Raw genomic sequence first — 24,551 nt, 5'->3', positions numbered from 1 at the left:
TCCCCCAAATTTATGGAGCAGAACTTTGTTTTTTCTTCTTTCCAACCTAGTCAATCATCTCAAGACTTGTGATCCACTTAAAGTATCACAAAAAAAAGTAAAGTAAAGTTTAAACTGGCACCAAATCAAGCAGCTGTTGTAATGAAATGCATTGACTCATCTGTATTAACAATATATTAATTTAATAAATCAGTCACAGCCCAACTGTAATACTGTGAGTAAATTTAGCTGGTAGCTGTTTTTTAAATGCAGGACCTTTACTTTTATTTAAGGAAAGGATCTGAATACTTTTTCAACCACTGAATAAAGTATTTTATCAGACTGTATTTTAAAGCAGTCAGGTGTCAGTCGAGTGTTCGTGTTGGGTTTTAGCACCCTGAATAGGAAATGTTAAACTTTCTATTAATAGTCACTTTAATCCATAATTCAGCAGACTGAGTGGAGCTGTGTGTGTGTGTGTGTGTGTGTGTGTGTGTGTGTGTGTGTGTGTGTGTGTGTGCGTGTGTGCGTTCGTGCATGTGTGTGTGTGTGTACATGTGTGTGTGTGTGTGCGCATCATACAGGAGCGCAGGTGAGTTTATTGTTCTGTAAAATTGGACTGAAATCACGGGGCAGCTGTGGCTCAGGAGGTAGAGCGGGTCGTCCACCAATCAGAAGGACGGTGGTTCAATCCTGCATTGACGAAGTGTCCTTGGGCAAGATACCGAACCCCAAAACTGTTTCCAATGTCACTTCTGATGAGCAGGTCGACACCTCCGCCTCAGTGTATGAATGGGTGAAGGTTGGTTTGTAATGTAGAGCGCTTTGAGTGATGAGAGTAGAAAAATCAATTTACAAATTACACACAGTCAGGTTGTATTGGTTGTATTGTGTGTGATAATTCAATAACTACATTACGCACGAGGCTCTGCCAGCACGTCTATGGAATCACACTTCCTGTAATTAACTACCTTTGCTTCAGACTTGTACAATATCATCCAGTTCATAATTATAGCTCACATCAAAGTAATTCAACCAAAATTTAATTCACCTGTTGACTAAACTGTATTTGAACAAACATGGAGAGGTGGTAGAAAAACTCAGATCCTTTAGTTCAGTAAAAGTACTAATGCAGCAATATATAAATACTACATTATAAGTCCTGCATTAAAATCCTACTATGGTAAAAGTACTGCAGTATTATGAGTGATGTAATATGCAGTATTACAGTAAAAGTAGTGATATATTATTATATATGACATCATTAGATTATTAATAGTGAAGCATCAGTGTTAGAGCAGCATGTTACTGTTGTAGCTGCTGGAGGTGGAGCTAGTTTATACTACTTTATATACAGTTAGCTAGTTTACACTACTTATATACAGTTAGCTAGTTTACACTACTTTATATACAGTTAGCTAGTTTATACTACTTTATATACAGTTAGCTAGTTTACACTACTTTATATACAGTTAGCTAGTTTACACTACTTTATATACAGTTAGCTAGTTTATACTACTTTATATACAGTTAGCTAGTTTATACTACTTTATATACAGTTAGCTAGTTTATACTACTTTATATACAGTTAGCTAGTTTATACTACTTTATATACAGTTAGCTAGTTTATACTGGTCAGATGATTAATGGGAGAGGAAAGAAGAAAAAACAAAGTTCTGATACACAAATGTATTTTCAGTTTTTGGAAATATTGGATCATTTGAACATTTATTGAAATGAAACCATGTGAAAAGTTTAGAGGGAAAAATCACTATTTGGTGGAGCTGTTAACAACTCATAGACATCTGAAACATGAGCCGACTACACACTGCTTTTTGGTTTCATCATTAACAATGTGTGGTATTTTAAAAGCTTGTTATATTATCCATTGTGTCAAATCTTCATCTGAAAAGTAACTAAAGCTGTCAAATAAATGTAGTGGAGTAGAAAGTATGAAGTAGCATCACATGGAAATACTAATACTTAGTAACTTTCCAGAGTTTGGTTAGTGATGATGATGATGGTAGGAGGGAGGAAGAAAGGCAGTTTGAGGAGCAGTGGAGCTGACTTTTGCCTCAACAGGTTAATATTTTATTGGTTTTCCATCTGCAGATCTGGAGTCAGAGTCGCTGTGGTTGAAAGAACAGTTTTACCAAATGTTCTTATGCATGTTTAATCGAGTCAGCTGCAGTGAACTGAACTCAGAGAGCGAGGAAACATAATGTCTGGTAGAGGAAACGTTCAGAAACATGCTTTAATAAGTTTAACCTGACCTAAGATACAGTTATATCTTAAAAAAAGTTGGTCAGTGTGATCTAAATGTCAACGTTTTACAGATAAACTGACAATTTAGGTCTCCATTTTGAAACAGGCGGTGTCTCTGGGCTGCTGTTAGCATGCTACAAGCTAATGTAGCTAAAATAATTTCTTTTTAAAATGAAAACTGGCTTTTTAAGGATGTTTTTTTTGACAAACTTTCATTTTTTTCACATGTACAGTATCTGCCATTTAATCCAAAGTGTCAGAATGTGATTTTAAGCAGCTGCTTCTCACTGCTGAGCTTCTCATAAAGATTTAAACATCAGAGACACACTGCAGCTGGATGAGCAGCAGCACTCACATCCATATTAAGACGGTTCAGACAGACGCTGCAACTAAAGATGGTTTTCATCATCGGTTAAATGTTTAGTCAGAGATGAAGGCGACATTTGTGACTCGTTTTGTCGATGCATTCAGGAACTTTACAGAGAATGAGGCGTTAAGGAACTATAGCTTACTGAGTATGAGGCGTTCAGGAACTGTAGCTTACTGAGCGTGAGGCGTTCAGGAACTGTAGCTTGTTGAGTATGAGGCGTTCAGGAACTGTAGCTTACTGAGTATGAGGCGTTCAGGAACTGTAACTTACTGAGTATGAGGCATTCAGGAACTTTACTGAGCGTGAGGCGTTAAGGAACTATAGCTTACTGAGTATGAGGCGTTCAGGAACTGTAGCTTACTGAGCGTGAGGCGTTCAGGAACTGTAGCTTACTGAGCGTGAGGCGTTCAGGAACTGTAGCTTACTGAGTGTGAGGTGTTCCGGAACTGTCGCTTACTGAGTATGAGGCGTTCAGGAACTGTAGCTTACTGAGCGTGAGGCGTTCCGGAACTGTAGCTTACTGAGCGTGAGGCGTTCCGGAACTGTCGCTTACTGAGTATGAGGCGTTCAGGAACTGTAGCTTACTGAGTGTGAGGCGTTCAGGAACTGTAGCTTGCTGAGTGTGAGGCGTTCAGGAACTGTAGCTTGCTGAGTGTGAGGCGTTCAGGAACTAAAATGGGCAGGGTGCGTTCAAAGATATTTATGCCTTCATACGTCACAGCTGTTGTTACAAAGGATTGTCAAGGAGCTTTCTAACAGTCACGCTGCATGATTAAATATTTAAAATGTCAACGTTTTGCTATTTTTAGTGCTACACAACGTTTTTCTGTGTCAGTGTTTTAATTTCTGCTCTGTACCTTCAGCTGTCGGTCTGGATAACATCACACTGCAGCTTCATGTTTCCTCCTCCACCGACTCTGAACATGCTGAGCTCAGCACTTTGCTTATCAACTCACATGTAAACATCTACCCAACATTCTGTATGTGTGTGTGTGTGTGTGTGTGTGTGTGTGTGTGTGTGTGTGTGTGTGTGTGGAGCGACATCCTACATATTTTGTTGTGTACGGACCGACTTTTGTGTCTTTTTTAGAAGTCTTTTGCACATAGTTTAATGGAGTTAAACGAGTGACGCGTTCAGGAACTCCACTCAACGCAAGGTGCTCAGTAACTAAAATGAGCACGGTGCATTCAGGAACTATACTGAGCACAGAGATCCAGGAACTAAACTGAATACGGGATATTTGGGAACTAAAATTAACATGGTGCATTCAGGAACTAAAATGAGCACAACAGAGATCCAAGAACTAAACTGAACATGGGATCTTTATGAACTTAAATTACTAAGGTGCATTCAGGGACTAAAATGAGCATGGTGCATTCAGGAACTATACTGAACATGGGATCTTTAAATTACTAAGGTGCATTCAGGGACTAAAATGAGCATGGTGCATTCGGGAGTTTAATTGAGCACAAGGTGTTCGGGAACTATAGCTTACTGAGCACGGTGCATTCAGGAACCATACTGTGCATGAGGTACATTTGGGAACTGTACAAACATGTATCCATTCAGAAATCAACAGCATTTGGGAGCGTCTGTGCAGCGCTGTTCCAAAACATAGGTGGACCAATTATTCCCATTTTAGTGTCAATCTCATAATCTCAGTTGCTCCCCCCCCCCTACCCCTCCTCCCCCAGCTGCTGCCTCCGCCCCAAAGCAGTCAGCCGAGGGGAAACACTGTTTACTGAGCGTGGGGTATTCAGGAACTAAAATGAGCGCTGGGGAATTCAGGAATTAAAATGAGCCTGGTGCATTTGGAAATTATACAGAGTGCAAAGAGGCGTTCAGGAACTAAACTGATAAGAGATATTTATACTTTCATGCATCACAGCGAGTGTAATAGAGTATTGGGATTATAAAGGAGCTTTCTAACAGTCACACCACACGGTTAAATATTTAAAATGTCGACGTTTTGCTATTTTTAGTGCTACAGAACGTTTTTCTGTGTCAGTATTTTAATTTCTGCTCTGTACCTCCAGCTGTCGCTCCGGATAACATCACACTGCAGCTTCATACATGCAGAACTCAGCACTTTGCTTATCAGCTCACAGGCAAACATCCACCCAACGCTCAGTGTGTGTGTGTGTGTGTGTGTGTGTGAGAGTTCAGCGTTGAACACACAGACTTTTGTCTCTTTGTTTAAAGTCCTTTAAACTGACTTTAAAGGACCCATCCTGCTGTTTTTTCCTCTCTCAGTCCTTTCTCTTTAAATCCTGTTGACTGTACGCGCCCGCTGAGCTCGCTACAGTTTATTTGTGCAGCTTATCGTCACGCACTGTCTCTGACATTTACACACCCAGCAGAACAACAACAACGATGTTTCCTGACAGCACAAACTCTCGGAGACTCTGAGACCACCAACACAACGTTAAAAAAACTACAGTTTTTCTAGATCGTTGATTTCCAGGCAGTAGCTAATTTGTGAAGTTTGATCCACTATATTTATTCAGTCACATTGCATCATTTCCTGATGCAGCTGAGCAGAAGAAGCAGAGACTCGTGCAGCGTTCAAGTAAAGCTGCACAAGTCCAACTAGCTATAAAAGTGTTTTTCTGTGTAGAGTAGAGTTTATGTCGGGGGTCAGATCTTTGCTGTATATCATCTCTCATCTCTTCACTGTCAGATGTTTAATAAATGTCTTAAACCAGCAGTCAGGTGTCCATTTGAACAGTGAAAGATGTTTTTTCCTCTCTGTAATCATTCCTCCTGTTCATACTGACTATTAAAATCCTTCAAATGTGCTTTCAATGTAAAGTGATGGAGGACTAAATCCACAGTGTTTCCACACAGTCATTTAAAAGTGTCTGATCAGCTTCTATTGAGCTTCATCAGTGTGAGTTAGTCATATCAAGTGATATCTGACACATTTACAGTCTTTATAGCATCAGATTCCCTCTTAGTGTTTCCTGTTGAGCTGTGGTGGAAGTATAGTAACAAAAAGAGACTTTGGTACTAAAAACACTGTAACGTTGAAACATAGAAGATGAAGATTTGACTCATTTGGACGCTGAAGCTTCATATTAGCTTCAGATCAACTTTTAAATACATCTTTTTTTGCACAGAAGGAGGGTTAGGGTTAGATTGTAAACATTATGAAGGATCTTCTAATGGTCACTATGAACAGGAGGAATCAGGGAGCAAGAAAAACACTTAATGTTCATTTCTTTTAAACTGTTAATTAATAATATCCATATATTATAGTTGACTTGTTCATATTTGACTGTGTCATCAATAGTTTACTTAAAATGACGTCCCTTATTAGGAATGCACTGATATATCAGCCAAATATCAGTATGGGCTGATATTCCCCTTGTTGACTAACATTGGCCGATCAGTACATAAGATACAATTCATGGATGTCAGTGGCTGATGTTCTGGTTATTTGTGGTCGGACGGTCAGACTCAGACAGTATCAGTAGCTATTGAAGTACAGATATTTATTTTTATTAAGGAGGTAATTGCATAAAAGGCTCAATGGATTTTAAAGCAGTTTTTAAAAAAAAGAAATTCTAGAGAAAGATCGTTTCATGAATGGTCATTCAAAGATAACATAATGATGGACTGAGTTACTTTAAAACAATGCAGTTATTCTTCTTCTAATTTTGGAATAAAATACAACAAAATATTATAACATCATAAAAAAAACAATTAAAAAAAACATATTGGTATATATCAGTTATCAGCCAATGATTATGATCAGTATCAGCTCAGAATACCATAATGTGTACATCGCTATCTCTTCTTCCTCGCTGGGAGGAGCTAAAACACGAGCGAAGGGGAGCGAGGAGCCGTGTTAGCAGTAAAATGCCGAATCTGTGCGTGACTCTTATAAACTCCTCTGAACAGCTGATTGTTCTCAGTGTTTGGACACACAGCTGACTGCCGGTCTGTGATGTAACCGTAAAGCCTCTTACACACAAAAAGTTGCTCTTTTTTAAAAAGCTTTAGTGTTGTTCTGCGGACTAAAAGGACCATTTCAGGGTTTTTAGACTCTTAAACTGTGAAATCCTGAAGCTGATCACTCACTTTACCGTGTTTCTATAAAAAACACATCTAATCAGAGGTAATCCATCATGTTCAGGCTGGAGTGATGTTTCATGTTTTATCTGCTGCCATTTGACTACAGCTCAGTCAGTCGGTGGTTGCGTGTGTGTGTGTGTCATGTGACTCCTCAGGTCCGTAGAAACAGAAACAGTTTGTCTTATTTCTAGTTTCTTTGTTCTTGGTGATTAATGTCTCGCTGAGCCAGAAAATCTCTCTGAGAATTTCACTCCCTCCTCCCTCTCTCTCCCTTTCCACACCGGATTGGACTGACATGGGATCAGGTGTGTGTGTGTGTGTGTGTACTTGGTGGTCTCTGTTGCAAGACCAAACTCCATTGTTTTTCTCTCTTTTCATTCCTGAAAAATCTTACTTTAATTGTTGTACTTTGAAATGTTCTTAAAGTATCAAGAGTAAAAGTACTCGTATTTATCGTGTGTGTGCATGTAAGCAGCATTTTAATGTTATGGTTGAGCTCATTTTAACAACTGCCTTAAACTATATTGATAGAATAGAATTAGCGTTGCCACGGTAACTGGTGTTATCAGATCTTCATGTGAAAAATAACTAAAGCTGTAGTAGTAGTAGTAGCTGTAGTGGAGTAGAAAGTACAATATTTCCCTCTGAGATGTAGTGGAGTGGAGTGTTTCAAGAAAAGACGCAGAGAAGGAGAAAAGTGGTTTGTTTATGTAGCCTCCGGAGAAAGAGGAAGCTTCCTGAAGTTGGGAGGGGGGAGGGGCAGGAGCTAAAACAGCCTGTTTCAGACAGAGGCTGAACTGAGGAGCTGCATTAAGAGAATAAGAATAAGATAAATTGGAAGTTTTTAACTGGAAATCATGAAAATATATTCCAGTAGAGCCCCAGAATATAAATATAGAGTCATGTGACCACTTTCACCAGTGAAACTTAAACATATTTTTTAGCTGCTTGAACAGATGACTGTGTGTTCTTCTCGAGCAGGGGTCTGCGGATGTGAGAACTGGTTGTTGGGCTACGGCAGCAGCTGCTCGCTCAGCCAGGCAGACTGAAAAGACCTCAATTATTAAATCTGAAACACATTTATTATTACACAGCTGTCAGAGAGTCGGAGAGAGCGACACTCCACATTTATTACAGCTCCACATTTATTACAACTTATTTTTCAACTTCATCCCATCATTTAAAAAACAAGTCAGACGGGTCAACAGACACGAGCATCCATCTGTGCTCTGTGTCGGCGTTGCTATGGTTACAGGTGTTATCCAAGTTGACCATATGATGTCTGAACATGCGACTCACTCTCTCTCTGTCTCTCTGTCTCTCTCTCTCTCCCTCCGTCTCTGCAGCCCCCTCCATGATGTCACACCGCTTTGTGACGGTGCGGCGAGGCAGCCCGGCGGCCCGCAGCGGACAGATCCAGCCTGGAGACCAGCTGGACGCCGTGGAGGGTCGACCGGTCGGAGGCCTGCAGCACCGAGACCTCGCCCAGATCCTGAGGAGAGCCGGGAACACCCTGAGACTGAGCATCACGCCCAGACACCGTACGACGTTTGACTTTACAGGCTCATTTCACACAGAGACGAGTTTCAATAGTACTCAGATTCGGGAGCAACTAAAGTTCAAGTAACTCCAACTCAAAGATGTCTGATAATCTTTTGCTGTCTGAGAAGCTGAAACACAACTTGAGCTGAGCAGCATCATGTATGAACAACAGGTGAAATGTAACTCTGTCACTAGTCAGACAGCAGAGTTACAGAGTGACGCCTCTTTACTCACAAACAATCTTTGTGTGAATCCAGACAGCAGCTGCAGAGACGCATTAACAGGAGAACACACTCACTTTTCATTTCATTAACTTTTATTATCTACAACTGAACAGTTCTGCTCTTGTCTGTCACTTTAAGACACAGAAACTGTTGTTTGTTTGCTCAGTTTTTCTCTTCAGTGGTGAAAAGTAACTAAGTACAGGGACTTTTACCAATAAATGATTTTTCCCTCTAAACTTCTCACATGCTTTCATTTCAATAAATGTTCAAATGATCCAATATTTCAGCAAAAATCAAAGATTAGAGAAAAAGTCCAAAAACCTGAAAAACACATTTGTGTATCAGAACTTTGTTTTTTCTTCTTTCCTCTCCCATTAATCATCTCACCAGCCCTCACATTTATCTGCTGACCCTTTGGAGGGGCCCCACCCCTAGGTTGGGAACCACTGGACTAAACTAGCTAACTGTATACAAAGTAGTATAAACTAGCTAACTGTATATAAAGTAGTGTAAAGTCCAAAAACTGGTATTAAAATATACATTCATTATGACTTGATACCAAATTATCAAGCTTGAATCAGAAAATAAAAAGATCAACTAATCATTAACTAATGGTTACGCTTCTGTCCTCCTCAGATTCGGCGTCACTGTCAGAAGGAGCCGACCTGGACATTGACGGCCGGATGATGAAGGGACCCAGAGGGAGGTCAAAGGTCATTCTCACATTCATTCTGGACATTTAAGTTAACATTCGATGTCATAGTTTACAAGATTACTAGTTACTCTATTTAAAATGTAATAAGTAATGTAACTATTTCAATTACTTCATCACAGTAATGTGGAATTTGATGAATTTTCTAAGTTTCTAACCAATGTTCTTGTGTGTGTGTGTGTGTGTGTGTGTATGTCTCTCAGGAGGAGACGAGGTTTTACAGCGTGGATCTGGAGCGAGGTCCCACAGGTTTCGGTTTCTCTCTGAGGGGGGGCAGTGAGTACAACATGGGGCTGTACGTGCTGGGACTGATGGAGGGGGGGCCGGCCCAGCGCAGCAACAAGATACAGGTAAACACACACACACACACACACACACTTCAAACTAACCTCCTGCAGCTCTTTTCACTGAAGTCCTTTATTGTGAAGCAGCTGCAGGAAGTCACCTCTCTCTCTCTCTCTCTCTCTCTCTCTCTCTCTCTCTCTCTCTGTAATGAGTCGATCGGCCGTTAGCTGTTTTTTTTCTTCGTGATATTAAACGTTGTTATTAAATGAAGTGAAGTTTTCATGAGCTTTAGGTTCTCAGTTTCTGTCTGCTGCAGCTCTGAGACTCTGAGCATCAAACATTCAACATCACAGCTGCTCCAGCGACACATAACGGTCCAGACTGACAATCTAAAGTGCTGATAGCGCCCCCTAGAGGCTGCAGAGGGGGTCATTAAAATCTAAAAGGGATCATCCTCTGAGGAGCAGGAAAGAGTTCAGGACATTTTCTGGTGAAGCTGTTCAGACTGTGTGTTTTCAGTCATTGTGTACATTATGTGAAGTCATACATAAGACATGAGAACCTCGGTCAGACTGTCCAGTGATAATTCTTATAAAGTGAAATTGAAACGCAGAATCCTGAAAGCTCCTCTCCATCTGTAGCAGCTGTTTGTATCAGGACGGACTGCCCCCTGGTGGCGCATGTTGTGAACTACAATACATCACATTAACAGAGTCTAAAAAGAGACCGTGTTTTTGACAGTGCTAAAACTCACATGCTCCTAGAGTTTATTTTCTCCATATTCTCAGACCGCTCGGCTCTAAGACTTTTGTTGTTTTACTACATTTTTGTTATTTGTACAGAAAAAACAACAAATCCCAGTGCTGGTACTTATTATTGTAACTGGAGTTGGTCCACATCTATAAATATTTGATTATATTATATATATATTATCATTCTTTATTCTTTTTTATTAATGCACTTCTATTTTAACTATCCACTTTGCTGCTGCAATAATTGCAACTAATAAAGGAATATTTTATCTTATCTCCTCCACTCACTCTCCTCTCCATCTGTAACCGCTGTTTTATATCAGGACCGACTGCCCCCTGGTGGCGCATGTTGTGAACTACAATACATCACATTAACAGAGTCTAAAAAGAGGAGCATGCTTTTGACAGTGCTAAAACTCACATGCTCCTGGAGTTTATTTGACATATTCTCAGACCGCTCAGCTCCAAGACTTTTAAACTTTTGTTCTTTTACTACATTTTTGTTATTTGCACAGAAAAAACAACAAATCCCAGTGCTAGTACTTACATTATTGTAACTGGATTTTGTCCACATCTATAAATATTTTATTATATTTTTTACTCCTATTATTTTTCATTACTTTTGTACTTATTATTTATCATTCTTTCTTATTTTTTATTGATGCACTTCTATTTTAACTATGCACTCTGCTGCTGCAATAATGTAAATTTCCCCATCGTGGGACTAATAAAGGAACATTTTATCTTATCTCCTCCACTCACTCATGGACTCGTCTCCTTTGTGGAGCCGTCACGTTTAGCCAGTAAACATCACGGACTTCTGGGAAATTATGTTCATTAAGGAAAAGAAAAAGAGGAAAAAAAACCCTACAAATATGGAATAAATAATTATATTGAACAGTTTTTTTTCAGATAACTCCTGTCCTCATTAATAAAATGAAGCAAAACATACTGTTGAGCATTGGTTTAGATGTTGGAAAGAAGGAAAGGAAAGAAGGCGGGAGGGAGGAAGGAAACAAGAAGGAAAGGAGGAAGGAAGGAATGATGGAAGGAAGGAGGGAAGAAATGATGGAAGGGAGGACGAAAGAAGGAAAGGAGGAAGGAAGGAAAGACGGAAGGATGGAAGGAAGGAAGGAAGGAAGGAGGGAGGACGACACAAGGGTTAAAAGAAGCAGGTTATAATGATAGAGAGTGAAAGAGGAGACACTTGACTAGATCATCTGGTAACAGTCTGTGATGAACAGTGGGGGGATTTCAAGTGGTTTATTCATAGTGTTTTAAATATAACAAAACTAATATCATATTTAAATTTTAAAGCCATTAAGTGTTCTCCTCCTACCTGATTTATAATTCCTGCTCAGACATGATGTTTAATTAAAGAACGATTACTGTCAGCGAAAATGAATCCCAGAAGCAAATTAAGACTCAAGGTCTTTTTAAAGAGGAACTGAAGTGTAAATAACAGCTGAAAGACTTCTTCTTTAAAAAAATCAATGATTCATCTTCTTTGACATTATTAGGAGAAATATTTATATAACCCTCGTCCCTCCAAGTTCATAGAGTGGATGAGTTATTATTGCATATGGGTCATAAGCTAAATTAACTACAGCTCACCCAACTGATGTTTGTGAATATCGGGCATCATGTTTATTATAAAAATCCAGTCAGCAGCAGCATGGAGACAAAGATAGTATAAGATTATAAAATAAGATATTCCTTTATTAGTCCCACGATGGGGAAATTTGTGAATAGCGAAAATAGAAAGAGCAACAATAAAAAATAAAAAAAAAGAGAAAAGAATAAATTACAGTATAAGTAAACAAGCAATGTGAACAATAGGAAATAAAAATTAAAAAGATTGAGCCATAAATTCAGGAGTTGAATGAAAAATAGTACAAATTAAGTCTTTGAGGTCAATTAAAAAGATATAAATGAATAAATAATAAAAAAGAAATACTACAGAAGCTACTAACTCTACGGTTGGCGTTTGCTTTAAAAAAATAAAACAAAATCCCTACCAAAGTTAAAACCAAGTCTACACTCTTTGAAAAAGCCAGAGGATCCACCTGTGCTCCGTGTCAGCGTTGCTATGGTTACAGGTGTTAGCAGAGTTACAAAAATGCTAATGAGATTCTTTTAACGAGGTTTTCTTATTTCTGGAGCTGCTAGAAGTCCAACCAATCAATGAAACAGACATAATTTTGATCCATCGGATAATTAATCAAACGACTATCGATCTGACAGAAATTCAGCCTCACTCACAGCGACTTTACTGTAAAACTGAAGATAAACTAAGGCCCCGTTTATACGTACCCGGTTATTTTTAAAAACGGCGACATTAACCATCGTTTGCTCCCTCCGTTTAGACGCAAACGAATAATTAGTCCCTGAAAACGATGCTTTTTAAAAACTTGGCTGTGGGCTTGAGCTGCTTTCTGAAAACTGACTGATGTGCACGCAGTTTTTTTTGTAAACGGAGAGGATGAAATGTCCGTTTATGAAAATATCCAGGCACGTGTAAACCGTAGTCTAAGCGTCTTCCTCACTGCCTGTAACCGAAGGTCTCGACGGTCCGCTTTGTTGTGTCCTCAGGTGTCCGATCAGCTGGTGGAGATCAACGGAGACAGCACATCGGGGATGACTCACAGTCAGGCCGTGGAGCAGATCAGGAGAGGAGGACACCGGATCCACCTCGTCCTCAAGAAGGGAAACGGATACGTGCCCGACTACGGTGAGATTTACAATTTTACATGATGTCCCTGAACGCACCATTTAGCAGGAGGAGAAGAAGAAGAAGAAGTTTGTAGAAGGTTGTCAGGCTTCCAGCTGCTGCTTCTTTCTAACTTCTGTTTCCTTTTTAACCTCCTGATTCGTGTTGAATTCTCACCTTTAACTAAATCTTTTCCTCTCGATTCACCAAAGTGAAGTTTGAGCTTAAAGCCTTTAAAGCAGTGGTCTCCAACCCTTCTTCTGGAGAGCTACTGCCCTGCTTGTTTAACGTATCGCCCCACTCTTAACACGCCTGATTCTAATAATTAACTCGTTATCAAGCAGCTGAAGCTCGTCAAAGGGCTTGATAATGAGTTTATTATTAGATTCAGGTGTGTGGATGCATGCAGGGTTGGAGACCACTGATTTAAGATGATCCAAAATCTCATGTTTGGATCCAAAAACCAACAATGAACTGATTTAATAACACGTTTTGTGTGTGTATCCAAAGCTTCATTGTTCAGTTCATTGTTTGGCTCTGTTGTTGCTGACAATAAGAAAAATATAGAAAATCTTCAGCCTGATGCTTTAAAAGAGCTCTGGATTCTCTCTGATTCCCTCCTGTCTTTTTTTATTTCTTTCTTACTTTCTTTTTCTTCTTCCTTCTTCTGTTTCCTGCTCTGTTCTTCCTCTTCCTCCTCTTCCTCCTCTTCGCCTTCCTCAGTGGAGTTGTCCAGCCTGTCTCTCTGTATGACCAACTCTAAACAGGGGGAGCCCTGCTTCTACGTGATTGGACGCACTGAAAACTCGCGGTTGGTAACTTCTCTCTTTTCTCTCAGACTCACTTTTTCCATCTCATCTCATTTCCTTTCATTTTCCTTTTCCTGAACTTTCTCTCTCATCCCTTCATCTGTACATTTTCATCAGCAGACACAAAGACAAACTGACTTAACTCTGTAATCACTAAATAATTACAGTACAAAGGATGCTGGGATATAAATTAAAGTTAAACTGGGAGTTTCTGACTCCTGAAACTGACTTGGGATCAGCATTTTCTACCACATACCTGGTGTCTCAAATGTACTTTCAATGTAAAGTGATGGAGGCCAAAATCCACACAGTCATTTAAAAGTCTCTGATCAGCTTCTATTGAGCTCAGCAGTGTGAGTTAGTCATATCAAGGGATATCTGACACATTTACAGTCTTTATAGCATCAGATTCCCTCTTAGTGTTTCCTGTTGAGCTGTGGTGGAAGTATAGTAACAAAAAGAGGAACTTTAGCACTAAAAAAACTGTAATGTGGAATCATAGGAGACTTGATTTGAGTCATATGGACGGCTGAAGCTTCAAGGACTGTGGATTTAGTCCTCCATCACTTCCATTATAAGTGCATTATGAAGGGATCTTCTAATGGTCAGTAGGTACAGGAGGAATGATTACAGCAAGGAAAACAGCTTTAAAGTTCATTTGGGCTCCTGACTGTTGGTTTAAGACAAACTTAAAAAAATTGAGAACACGTCCTTTAAAGTTATTTATCTTGGATGTGAAATAAAAAATCATATTCAACCATCCTAAATTGAGACAGCCAGTGTTGAATCTTTAAAATCAGCCTGACAGTAGAAGAAGTTCAGTGAATCTGCTGAGAGATGAACATGTCTTTGATCACAGCGCCACCAGCTGGACGCAAGAGGAACTGCAGCTCAATGTTTTCTGTCTGTTCTCAGGCCCTGAGGAAGGAGCCCTCTCCCCCTCCTCCTCTTCACACACAGAGGAGCAGGACGTGCATTCAGTAACCATGAAGACCGCCTCCCTCAGCTCGCAGAGGGGAGGAGGAAGTACCAGAGGAGAAGGAGGAGGAGGAGGAGGAGGAGAGAAGAGGAGGAAGAGCAGAGAGGGAGAAACCAAAAGAAGAACAGGTGGAAGAGGAGGAGGAGGAGGAGGGGGAGCAGGGTTGGTGCCTCCTGATCTGGACCTGGACGTGGTGGAGGAGCAGGCACGGGAGGAGGAGAGATGGAGGGAGGAGGAGAGATGGAGGGAGGAGGAGAGGGAAGAGGAGGAGAGGAGGAGGAGGAGGCAACAGGAGGAGGAGGAGGAGGAGAGACGCAGAAGAAAGGAGGAGGAGGAGAGACGCAGAAGAAAGGAGGAGGAGGAGGAGGAGAGACGCAGAAGAAAGGAGGAGGAGGTGGAGAGGAAGAGGAGGAGCCAAACTGTGAGGGAGAAGGATATGCGAGACCACCAGAAGGAGCAGGGGAGGAGGAGCCGGAGCTTACCCAGGAGCAGTGCTCGATCCTGGGACACACCGACGCTGCGTGAGGAGGTGGAGGAGTACGGAGGAGCGAAACAGAGGAGGAGGAAGAGCGAGGTGAAGAGCAAGAGGGTGCGAGAGGAGGAAGAGGAGGAGGAGAGGAGAGGAGAGAGGAGGAAAGAGGAATACAGCAGCGCCACCTCCCACGCAAAGCATTCTGGGAGTTCAGCCCAGAGAGCGGCGTTCTCCTTCCTCATGCCGATGGACGACGACGACGACGACGAGCGTCTGTCTGACAACGAATCGGAAGCCAGCTTCTCAGAGCTCAGCCAATCAGCAGCCAGCATCGCCACCTCAGGGTGGAGGGGGGATTCTGGTTGGACAAGAGCCCAGTTGTCACGGCAACAAGGGGAGGGCCCAGGTCCCTGGCTGAAACCGAGCCAGCAGAGACTGACGCAGGAGCTGAGTCGGAGTCGGATCAGTGGGCGGGGACTAGAGGGCGGGCTCTCGCTCTGATTGGCCAGCAGCGAGGACGTTCTCTTTCTTCATTTGCTGACTGTTTTTTTGTGTTTCTTTTTGTTTTTTTGTTTTTTTGGCTAATTACAAGGGCTTTTTGAGAGAAGACCCGCCTCTTCCTGCATCGTGTCGGTGACTCTTCTGGTTTTGTTTGGAGGATGAGGAAGCATGCAGCGTGAGGACCCATTTCTGATTGGCTGGTGGACGGGTATTTCTAGGCCTCCGACTGGCTAATGACACAACAGCTGCACACAGAGCCGCATCTTTAACTAACATGTTTATTTTTATGTTTCAAATTTTAACCCCATAATCCCGCAGTGTGTCCTGATGAGACGTTTCACTTGAAAAAAAACAAAACGTCACATCAGCTCATCTTCATCATCGTCATTATTCTGACTTTATATAAACGTATGCAAAGATCATCATCAGCGGCTCGTATCACAGCTGGTGATCTTATCAAACAGTCTTTCTGTGTATCTGAGCATGTGAATATCAGCGGAATGATTTTTTATTTTTATAAACTGAACATGTGACGGCTCAATGACGTCATTGTTATTAATATTATTATTATCATTATTATTAGACATTAAATAGAAGCAGAGATGATTTGATTTGCTTGCTTGCTTGTTAAAAAAAAACAAAAAAAAAACGAGAGATGAAAAGAAAATTGCCCGATGTTTTGAAATTCCTGATGATGTAACAGAGCCATACACACTCACACACACACACACACACACACACCTACACACCTAGACACTCTGTGGCCAACATGGCCGACGACCTGCAGCTCTGCATCATAACAAGTGCCTCATTTAACTTCAGCCTTTGTCCTGTAAACTGACGCCGAGGCTGCAGGCAGAGACACCGCCACTTCCTGTCATGTACTGTCACGTCGTGTCGGGTCACACTATATACCGCCACTTCCTGTCACATCATGTCGCGTCACGTCATGCTATCTCCGTGGTGTCCCACAATAACAATAACAGTCACTTCCGGGTAGACAATTCATTCATCAGCTGATATGTTTTCATTTCTGGCTTTAAACTTTAAACATTTAAAAGATATAAAGTGAAACACATCTCTGCTTATTTTATGTACTGAGTTGCTTTGCTAAACCAAAGGTGGCTGACTTTATCAAGGTGGGAAGTCGCCTTACTGCTGCTTTAATCATGTATGCTTACTTTTAATTACTTTTACTACTTACTGCTTATAGTTACTTATACTAATATGGGTCAGTGACAAATAAGGGTTGGCAAGATGAACAATTGAAGAATATCTTTTAAAAAGTTTTAAAAGCAACATTTTGTTTTTTTGTTAGTTTTATATCATTTGAAATGACATTTGCACCATTTTTTTTAACTAAAAGTAAGACTGAATGCTCCTGAAAATGTCAAATGGTGTAACCACAAAAGAATGATAGACCTACAGTGTATTTAAGTAGACTCATACTAATAATGACTTCATTTAAAAAGAAAAAGAAATGTTTCCTGATCTCCATGATCCTCCAGATTAAATGTAATATTTAGAACAATAGTATTCCATTAGCTTTATTTAGTATAAAAGTTATAATGTAAGATCATGCCAAACTAGTTGATATGGTGTTTTATTGGGAATTTACTGTTTTTAAGCAAGTTGAATTATTTGGTAGAAAGTTTTTATGGTTACACCACTTAGACATTTTTACCATAATCCTCTAATATATTCTCTCAAAATGGATTAAAAGTAGAAATTTGATGCTGAGTCCACAAAAAAGAATGTGTGCAAGTTATTCATACGTTTATTTTCACATTTTAACCCTTTAAATTTAAACTAAACCACATGGACACAAAACACATCATAAACATGCTTCTCTGTTAAAGTCTTTACTTTAACTGACATTTATTTCTGCTCCTATAGTCGTTAAATTGCATGTATTTGACGCAGGGAGATTTCTACCTGGAAGTTATTGTAAACAAACCTTTGCGATTGGTTCTATATACCGCCACTTCCTGCCACATCACATCACGCTGTATACTGCCACTTCCTGTCACGTCAAATCATATCACACTATATATACCTCCACTTTTCATAACGTTACGCTATATACCACTGAAAACCAACTGATGATTTAACCAGCAAATGCTATTATTGCAATATTTTTACTTTTACGGTTTGGGTAGAAATGGTTTTTAAATGAATCTAATTTTATTTTGTATTTCTATGTGATCACCTTCTCAGTTAGATTTTTGTCTTTATTTTCAGGGGAGAAATCAGTTCTGTAGGTTTGATTGAATCTCAAAGCAAATATTATTACAAGAGTAAACATTTTAATAAAGGTCACGTTAGATGATTCATTTAATGTTACGCAGTTCAGTTGCATGATCCATTATGATGTTTTACGCCTTGTCTGTCTACATTCACACCCTCAGCACTCACACTACAACTCCCACAATCCCTTGCGCTGCCATTTATTCCCCCCCCCCCTCAGCCTGCTCTCTCTTAAAGGGCATTTGGATCTTTGTCTTCTATGCATTTTCTAAAAGACTGTCTGCTGGTGATCGATTCTCTCTGATCAGCAGCCAATCGGAGGACGAGCTCGCTGATGGTCACAGAGTCTGACTCTGGTTCTAAAGATGGATCGAATTATTCAGGTTCTGGTCCAAAGACGACCAAGAAGCATTGAGGTCTGCACAGGATTCAACAGTTTATCCATCAGACGTCTGCGAAGAACATCACCGAGCTTCAAAACAACACAGACTGACTGAAACACTTAATAATCATCATATAAAGAGTTAATGAATAGTTGCTAACACACTATTAGAGTACTATTAGTGTTTATTAATGTATTACTCAACAGTTATAACTCCTCCTGTGGACATCCAGATATTATTACCTGTATAAACAGATCATAAATGACAATATTTATAAACTAAAATATGTCTTAAAAGGAGAAGTTATAATAAATAAACACTTAAAATGTCCTTATATCTGCTTTTAACTACATATATATATATATAGTGTGTTATAAACTATTTATTAATTGATTGTATTCTGATTATATATGATGAATTGAGGGACTTAAAGCTGCAGTGTGGGACTTTTCTCTCCCCCTTGTGGCAGTGAGAGTAATTACAATATGTGCTAACATCGTAGGCTTCCTGTAGCCGACTGTTGCTACTGTCCGGCTGTAAAGCTGTGGATAAATTGTTTTGATCGTCAAATCGCCCCCACAAAATGACTTGTTTTATTACCAGAATGTGATCCATTCAGTCCAAAAACATTTGGAAAGTCTAGAAGAGCTGCACGATTCAATTATTTTATCCGCATTCAAGGTTAGCAAAGAGCTAACCAGAAGTTAGCCGGCTCGGCCCATTGAGCATGTGCAGTATGCATCTAGTGTACTGTACAAAAACAGAGATTCATGTTAATTAGAGGCTTAAGGATTGAAAGTAACAGACATTAATTTATATGTAAATGTTCCACGCTGCAGGTTTAAAGTTCTTCTCTTAAAAGGATCATTCTGGTGATTTTCTGTGTTTTTCCTCTTGGCCACAAATCTCATGTTTAGATCTACGGCACGGAGAAATAAAATATATCAAGCTTCGTTCATTGTTTGGTTTGGGTCTGATCATGAGATTTGTTGATGATAAGAAAAATAAAGAAAATCACCATCCTTTGTGTTTTAAACAAATTGAGACGTTCTGTCACAGTTAAAGACGGTCTGATCCAGGTCATCGGGTTAGTGGACGCACATGTCTCAAAACATTTCAGTCCCTCATTAGCTCATACTCGTTGTTACAGGATGAATATTACAGTCCCCCAAAAAAGGGTTTCTTCCATTAAAGTCAAAATAAATTATGTCAAACAACAGAAATGAGGTGATTTGGTGGAAGAAGCATATAAACACAACATTTCTGCTTCAGTTGAGACCAAGACCTTTCTCATTATTGGTTCTCATTGTCTTCCTGATGAATGAGTTGGTCTAGTACAGGGGGGTCAAACTCATTTCATTCAAGGGCCACATACAGCCCAATTTGATCTCATGTCGGCCGGACCATTAAAAAGATGGAAGGAAGGAGGGAAGAAGGGAATGGAAAGAAGACAGGAAGGAAAGACGGAAAGGAAGGAAGGAAGGAAGGAAAAGAAGACAGGAAAGAAAGATGGAAGGAAAAAAGAAAGAATGAAAGGGAGGAAGGACAGATGGAAGGGAGGGAGGAAGGAAGGAAGGAAAAGAAGACAGGAAGGACAGATGGAAGGAATGAAGGAAGGAAAGAAAGAAAGAAAGGGAAGAAGGATAGAAGGAAGGACAGATGGAAGGAAGGAAAAGAAGACAGGAAGGACAGATGGAAGGAATGAAGGAAGGAAAGAAGGAAAAAGAAAGAAAGGGAAGAAGGACAGATGGAAGGAAGGGAGGGAGGGAGGAAGGCAGGAAGGAAGGAAGGAAAGTGGGCTGGATTGGATCCCTCGGCGGGTCGGTTCTGGCCCACGGGCCGCATGTTTGACACCCCTGGTCTAGCACAATAAAAAGTAGTAGTAGTTCAAGTTTAAATGAGTAATTTGTGTTTTTTCACTCAAATGATCAGTTATTGATTTATTGATTACAACCATCAGGTATAAGAAGTAACTCTACAGGTGTTTCAGTCTGTTCACAGGCCAACATACAGTATTCTCTCTTTTATTCAGTTTAATGTGAATGTGGGGTTTAATGTGGGGCATCAAAATATGTTATAATATAGTAAAACATGTTTTATATGAAGGTTTTTTTTTCATCTCAGTTAATTTTTCATTGTCAGCTGGTTTTTACTCATGTGCAATACCAATAGTTAGTTATTCAGGGGTTCTAGTGTCTTTTTTTTGTTGTTGTTATTTTTGGGCAGATTTCAAAATATATGATTATAAATATTGATAAATAATAATTTATTATACATTATTATATTATCTGTAACAGCAAAAACATTGCAATTACTGAAATGACCAAACATGAGCATGCACTTTGGCCTTGAGTTTTATTGACCAGATGAGTCTTTTATTGTAAGAATTAAAGTAATTTAGACCTTTTGGTGAATGTCCCAGATTTCAGCACGAACTGTCCCACATCTTGAAAGGATCTGGGACAAATAGGAGGATTGGGTGCAGATATAATGTTTTGGCTTCATATCGAAATATACTGCTGAATGTCCCAGATTACTCTAATTCATCCTCTTTAACCTTCCTGTCGTCCTCCCGGGTCAAATTGATCTGTTTTGACTGTTCTTTCTTTCCTTCCTTCCTCCCTCCCTCCCTCCCTCCCTCCCTCCTTCCCTTCCTCCCTTCCTTCCTTCCTTCCTTCCTTCCTCTCTCCTTCTCTCTTTCTTTCCATCTCTCTTTCCTTCCTTCCTTCTTTCCTTCCTCCATCCCCCTTTCTTCTTTCCTCCCTCCCTCCTACCTTCCTTACTTCCTTACTTCTTTCCTCCATCCTTCCTTCCTCCCTTCCTTATTTCCTTTCCTCCCTCCCTTCCTCCACCCCCCTTTCTTCCTCCTGTCGTTCCTTCCTTTCTCTCTTCTTCCTTCCTTCCTCCCTTCCTTCTTTCCTTTACTCCCTTCCTTCTTTCCTTTACTCCCTTCCTTCCTCCCTCCCTCCTTTCCTTCCTTCTTCCTCCCTTCCTTCCTTGACTCGAACACAACAGGAGGGTTAATCCACAACTGTGATAAAAAGTTAACACGAGTTATAAAAGGTGATTGAACCTTTCACAACACTCAACAAGTACAACTTAGATACTGTGAACAATGATATATGTGTAGTATCAGTGTGTAAATGGGACTCGTGATAAGTCAATAGTTTATTATTTTAGCTCGTTAACTAATAACCAACAACGTAGTTTATAGTTCAGTTCTGTGAGGTGATTTAACTGTGACAGAATGGACTTCCTGTTGACTTTATCAGGTAAAACAGATCATGACTTTTTTTTTGTAGCAGACATGTTGAGTAATGGCATTATTATAACTTTATTAACTACAAGTGAGCTTTTTCCTGCTGTGACAAAACGTCTGCCATTAGAAAGTTTATTATTCCCACTAAAGTAACACAGTACAATGATGTTCAACAAATCTAATATTATACCCATGGCCGTAGCTACGATTGAGGACACTGAGGTCCTCTGTATTTTTTTCTTGAAGTTTCGACACATACTTGCAGATATCGGCTGCCATGTCAAAACGAAAGTATTCAGCTATAGCAAGCGACGGAGTGAGGCCTTGAAATCCACCGGGAATCTTTTCACCGGCCCCGGTGTTTTGACCCAACTGTTTTCCAATTTAACTGGTTTCCTTATCGAACAACTCCAGCTGTGTTGTGCTTCCATCAACAGATTCGTCACAAATTCACAAATATACAGTCGGCATATTACTGGAGATTTTAGTAGTTATATAGAGCTCACTTCCAGAAAACATATTCACTGCAGTAGATGTTGAACTGCGACTTGAAAATTGCCAGAAATATGTTAAGTATGTCTACTTTTGTGAATTAGACTAGACCGATTTTGCAAACTGTTCATTCATACATTGGATGAGCCCTTTTCTCCCAGCAGACCTTGCTCCAGTCCACGTTTTAAGAAGAAAGAAAATAAATATATTGCAGTTATAATTTTTAAATATGCAACCATGGAAGTTGTAGAATACTGAAATAGGAGTTGATTTAAGTTGCAAAATTGGAAGTGATAAGAAAGGACCGGAGCACAAGAGTGACCATGATTGAGAAATGCACAGCAAGAAAGCGTTATTAATACATCATGGAGTCCTCAATACCTAAAGATAGATTGTGGCTTTCTTTTTGACCTCAGTATTTGAAAAATCCTGGCTATGGCCTTGATTATACCAGAAACTTGGAAATGGATAAAATGTGTCCAAAAAATCATCAAAATGAAAAACTGCATGATCTTGAATTCAGAGAAAATCATCGAATGAACCTGTTGGTCATTACTGTACTGTGTTTCTGTATTAGTCTCTAGTTTATACCTCGAGCCTTCAGCAATAAAAGCCATCCTGACGCGTCTACATCGCAGCTCCTCTGACCCGACACTTGGCTGACTGTTGGAGGCGACAGAGACGACGGTGTTGACAATAAATCAATTTGACGACACAAACAACAGTCAAAATCTACAGCTGATAATTAACTAACTAATTATCCTTTTTAAAAAACAACAACCCAACAATTAATGAAAATCTGCTTCCTGTTGATGTCAGGAGTTGTTTTTTTTATGAGTGTCAGTTTGAATCTTGTCGCCTGTGTGGTCTCTGAACATCAATCAGCCCCAGACAAACAAGGAGCAAGCCTTTTTCATTTTAGAAAGCTCAGAGATCCGTCTTTATGTCTTTATGTCTTTATGTCTTTGTTTGTTTTACGTCTGCAAGTTTTCTCCTTTTCCCTGTTTAAACATTTAATGATGTCGTACGCTGTTGGCCTGGTCAGATGTCTAATGGGGAGATGACCTATCGACTCCTGATCAGAAACAGCACACTGATGACTGTTTGGTTTAAAAACCACAATCAGCACTCAGCAGACACTCCCAGTTCCTCTTATGACAAAAACAACAAAAACTAACCATGACTGTGTTGAAGTGAATGTGAAAACTGTGGAAGGGCAAGTCTGTCAGGAAAAGAAAAAAAGTAGATGAAATGTTCAAAATATGTGATAACGCAGAATGACGGCACTATATCAAACTCATGATCCAAATAATAAGATAAACTGAGATGCTAAAAAAGTATAAGTATGCATTACATCACATTTTATTTTTTTTAAATGATGACAATAACCACCACGCCAATGTTGTCACTTTAGTATGTATGAGATACTAACTCATATTTTTAAGATAATGTGACAAAACTACAAGAATTACATCAAAAGTATGAAACTACATAGAACAAATTATAACATATATTGATATATATAAACACTACTTTAAAGTTATAATACTTAAAAATTGTGTCTTTTTAAACAAAAATTATAAAATGCTGCTTTAAAATTAGATTTTGAGCTGAAAGTAAAAGATACAATATCAAAGTTATAAGATGCGACTGTAAAAGTATGACTTGTTAAATCAAAATATTTAGAAATATAGAAACATTACTTCTAAGATAATACTTTAAAATACAGTAGTTACTTTTTAGGTCAAAGTTATGCGATACAGTGTCATGGTTATATGACACTAGTATAAAATTATAATTATTAAGTCAATATGTCAAAATTATAAAGCATTGTGTCAAATGCGTGACTTTGTGACTCAAAATGATGCAATTTTAAGTATAACACATCAAAATGATAAAATGGTCAGAATTACGCTGTCAAAATTGTGTCATGGTAAGTTTAAAATTATGAGATGCCATTTACAACAAGATGCAAAAATAATAAGATACAACATGAAGCCATGACAAAATTATGATAGCGACAACTTTAAAACTGTAATTTGAAAACACATTTAGGACACAAAATTATATCATAGTTTGAAAATTCAGATATGATGTAAAATTATGAAATACCAACACAAAAAGATGATTTTCATTAGTGAAAATTGTGAGATCTTAAGAGACAGCTACAACAACTTTTAAGGTTATTTAAGTATGAGATGCTAAGTTATAAGATACTGTGACAAGATACTATATGAAAATTGTGAAACTACATCAAAATTGTGGCTTTAAGTAAAAAATATAATACACTACTTCAAAGCTAATAGATAATACTTAAAAATAATTGGGAATTTTAAAATGAAAGATTATAACATACAATGTCAAATTCATAAGATATTACTGTAAAATTATCACGTTTTAAGTCAAAATCATAAAAGGTACGATGTCAAGGGTTTTTTTTATTATACTACTTTTGTGTCAGAAGTATGACACGGCACATTCAAATCATAACA

General features: G+C 39.2%; 1 protein-coding gene across 1 annotated transcript in view; it reads left to right on the top strand.

Moving 5' to 3' along the window:
- The window catches only part of LOC128357693 (membrane-associated guanylate kinase, WW and PDZ domain-containing protein 3-like), a 40,641-nt gene extending 23,963 nt beyond the window's left edge, over positions 1-16,678 (top strand). Inside the window, exons 16-21 of the mRNA XM_053318062.1 lie at positions 8,039-8,233; positions 9,095-9,171; positions 9,374-9,520; positions 12,800-12,938; positions 14,642-15,003; positions 15,070-16,678. Of these exons, the coding sequence (XP_053174037.1) occupies positions 8,039-8,233; positions 9,095-9,171; positions 9,374-9,520; positions 12,800-12,938; positions 14,642-15,003; positions 15,070-15,678 (1,529 nt within the window). The 3' untranslated portion in view covers positions 15,679-16,678. The remainder of the gene's footprint in view (positions 1-8,038; positions 8,234-9,094; positions 9,172-9,373; positions 9,521-12,799; positions 12,939-14,641; positions 15,004-15,069) is intronic.
- Positions 16,679-24,551: the final 7,873 nt, after the last annotated feature.

Source organism: Scomber japonicus, chromosome 4, assembly GCF_027409825.1.
Source record: "Scomber japonicus isolate fScoJap1 chromosome 4, fScoJap1.pri, whole genome shotgun sequence".
Taxonomy (NCBI): domain Eukaryota; kingdom Metazoa; phylum Chordata; class Actinopteri; order Scombriformes; family Scombridae; genus Scomber; species Scomber japonicus.
This window is presented reverse-complemented; position numbering and strand designations above follow the sequence as displayed.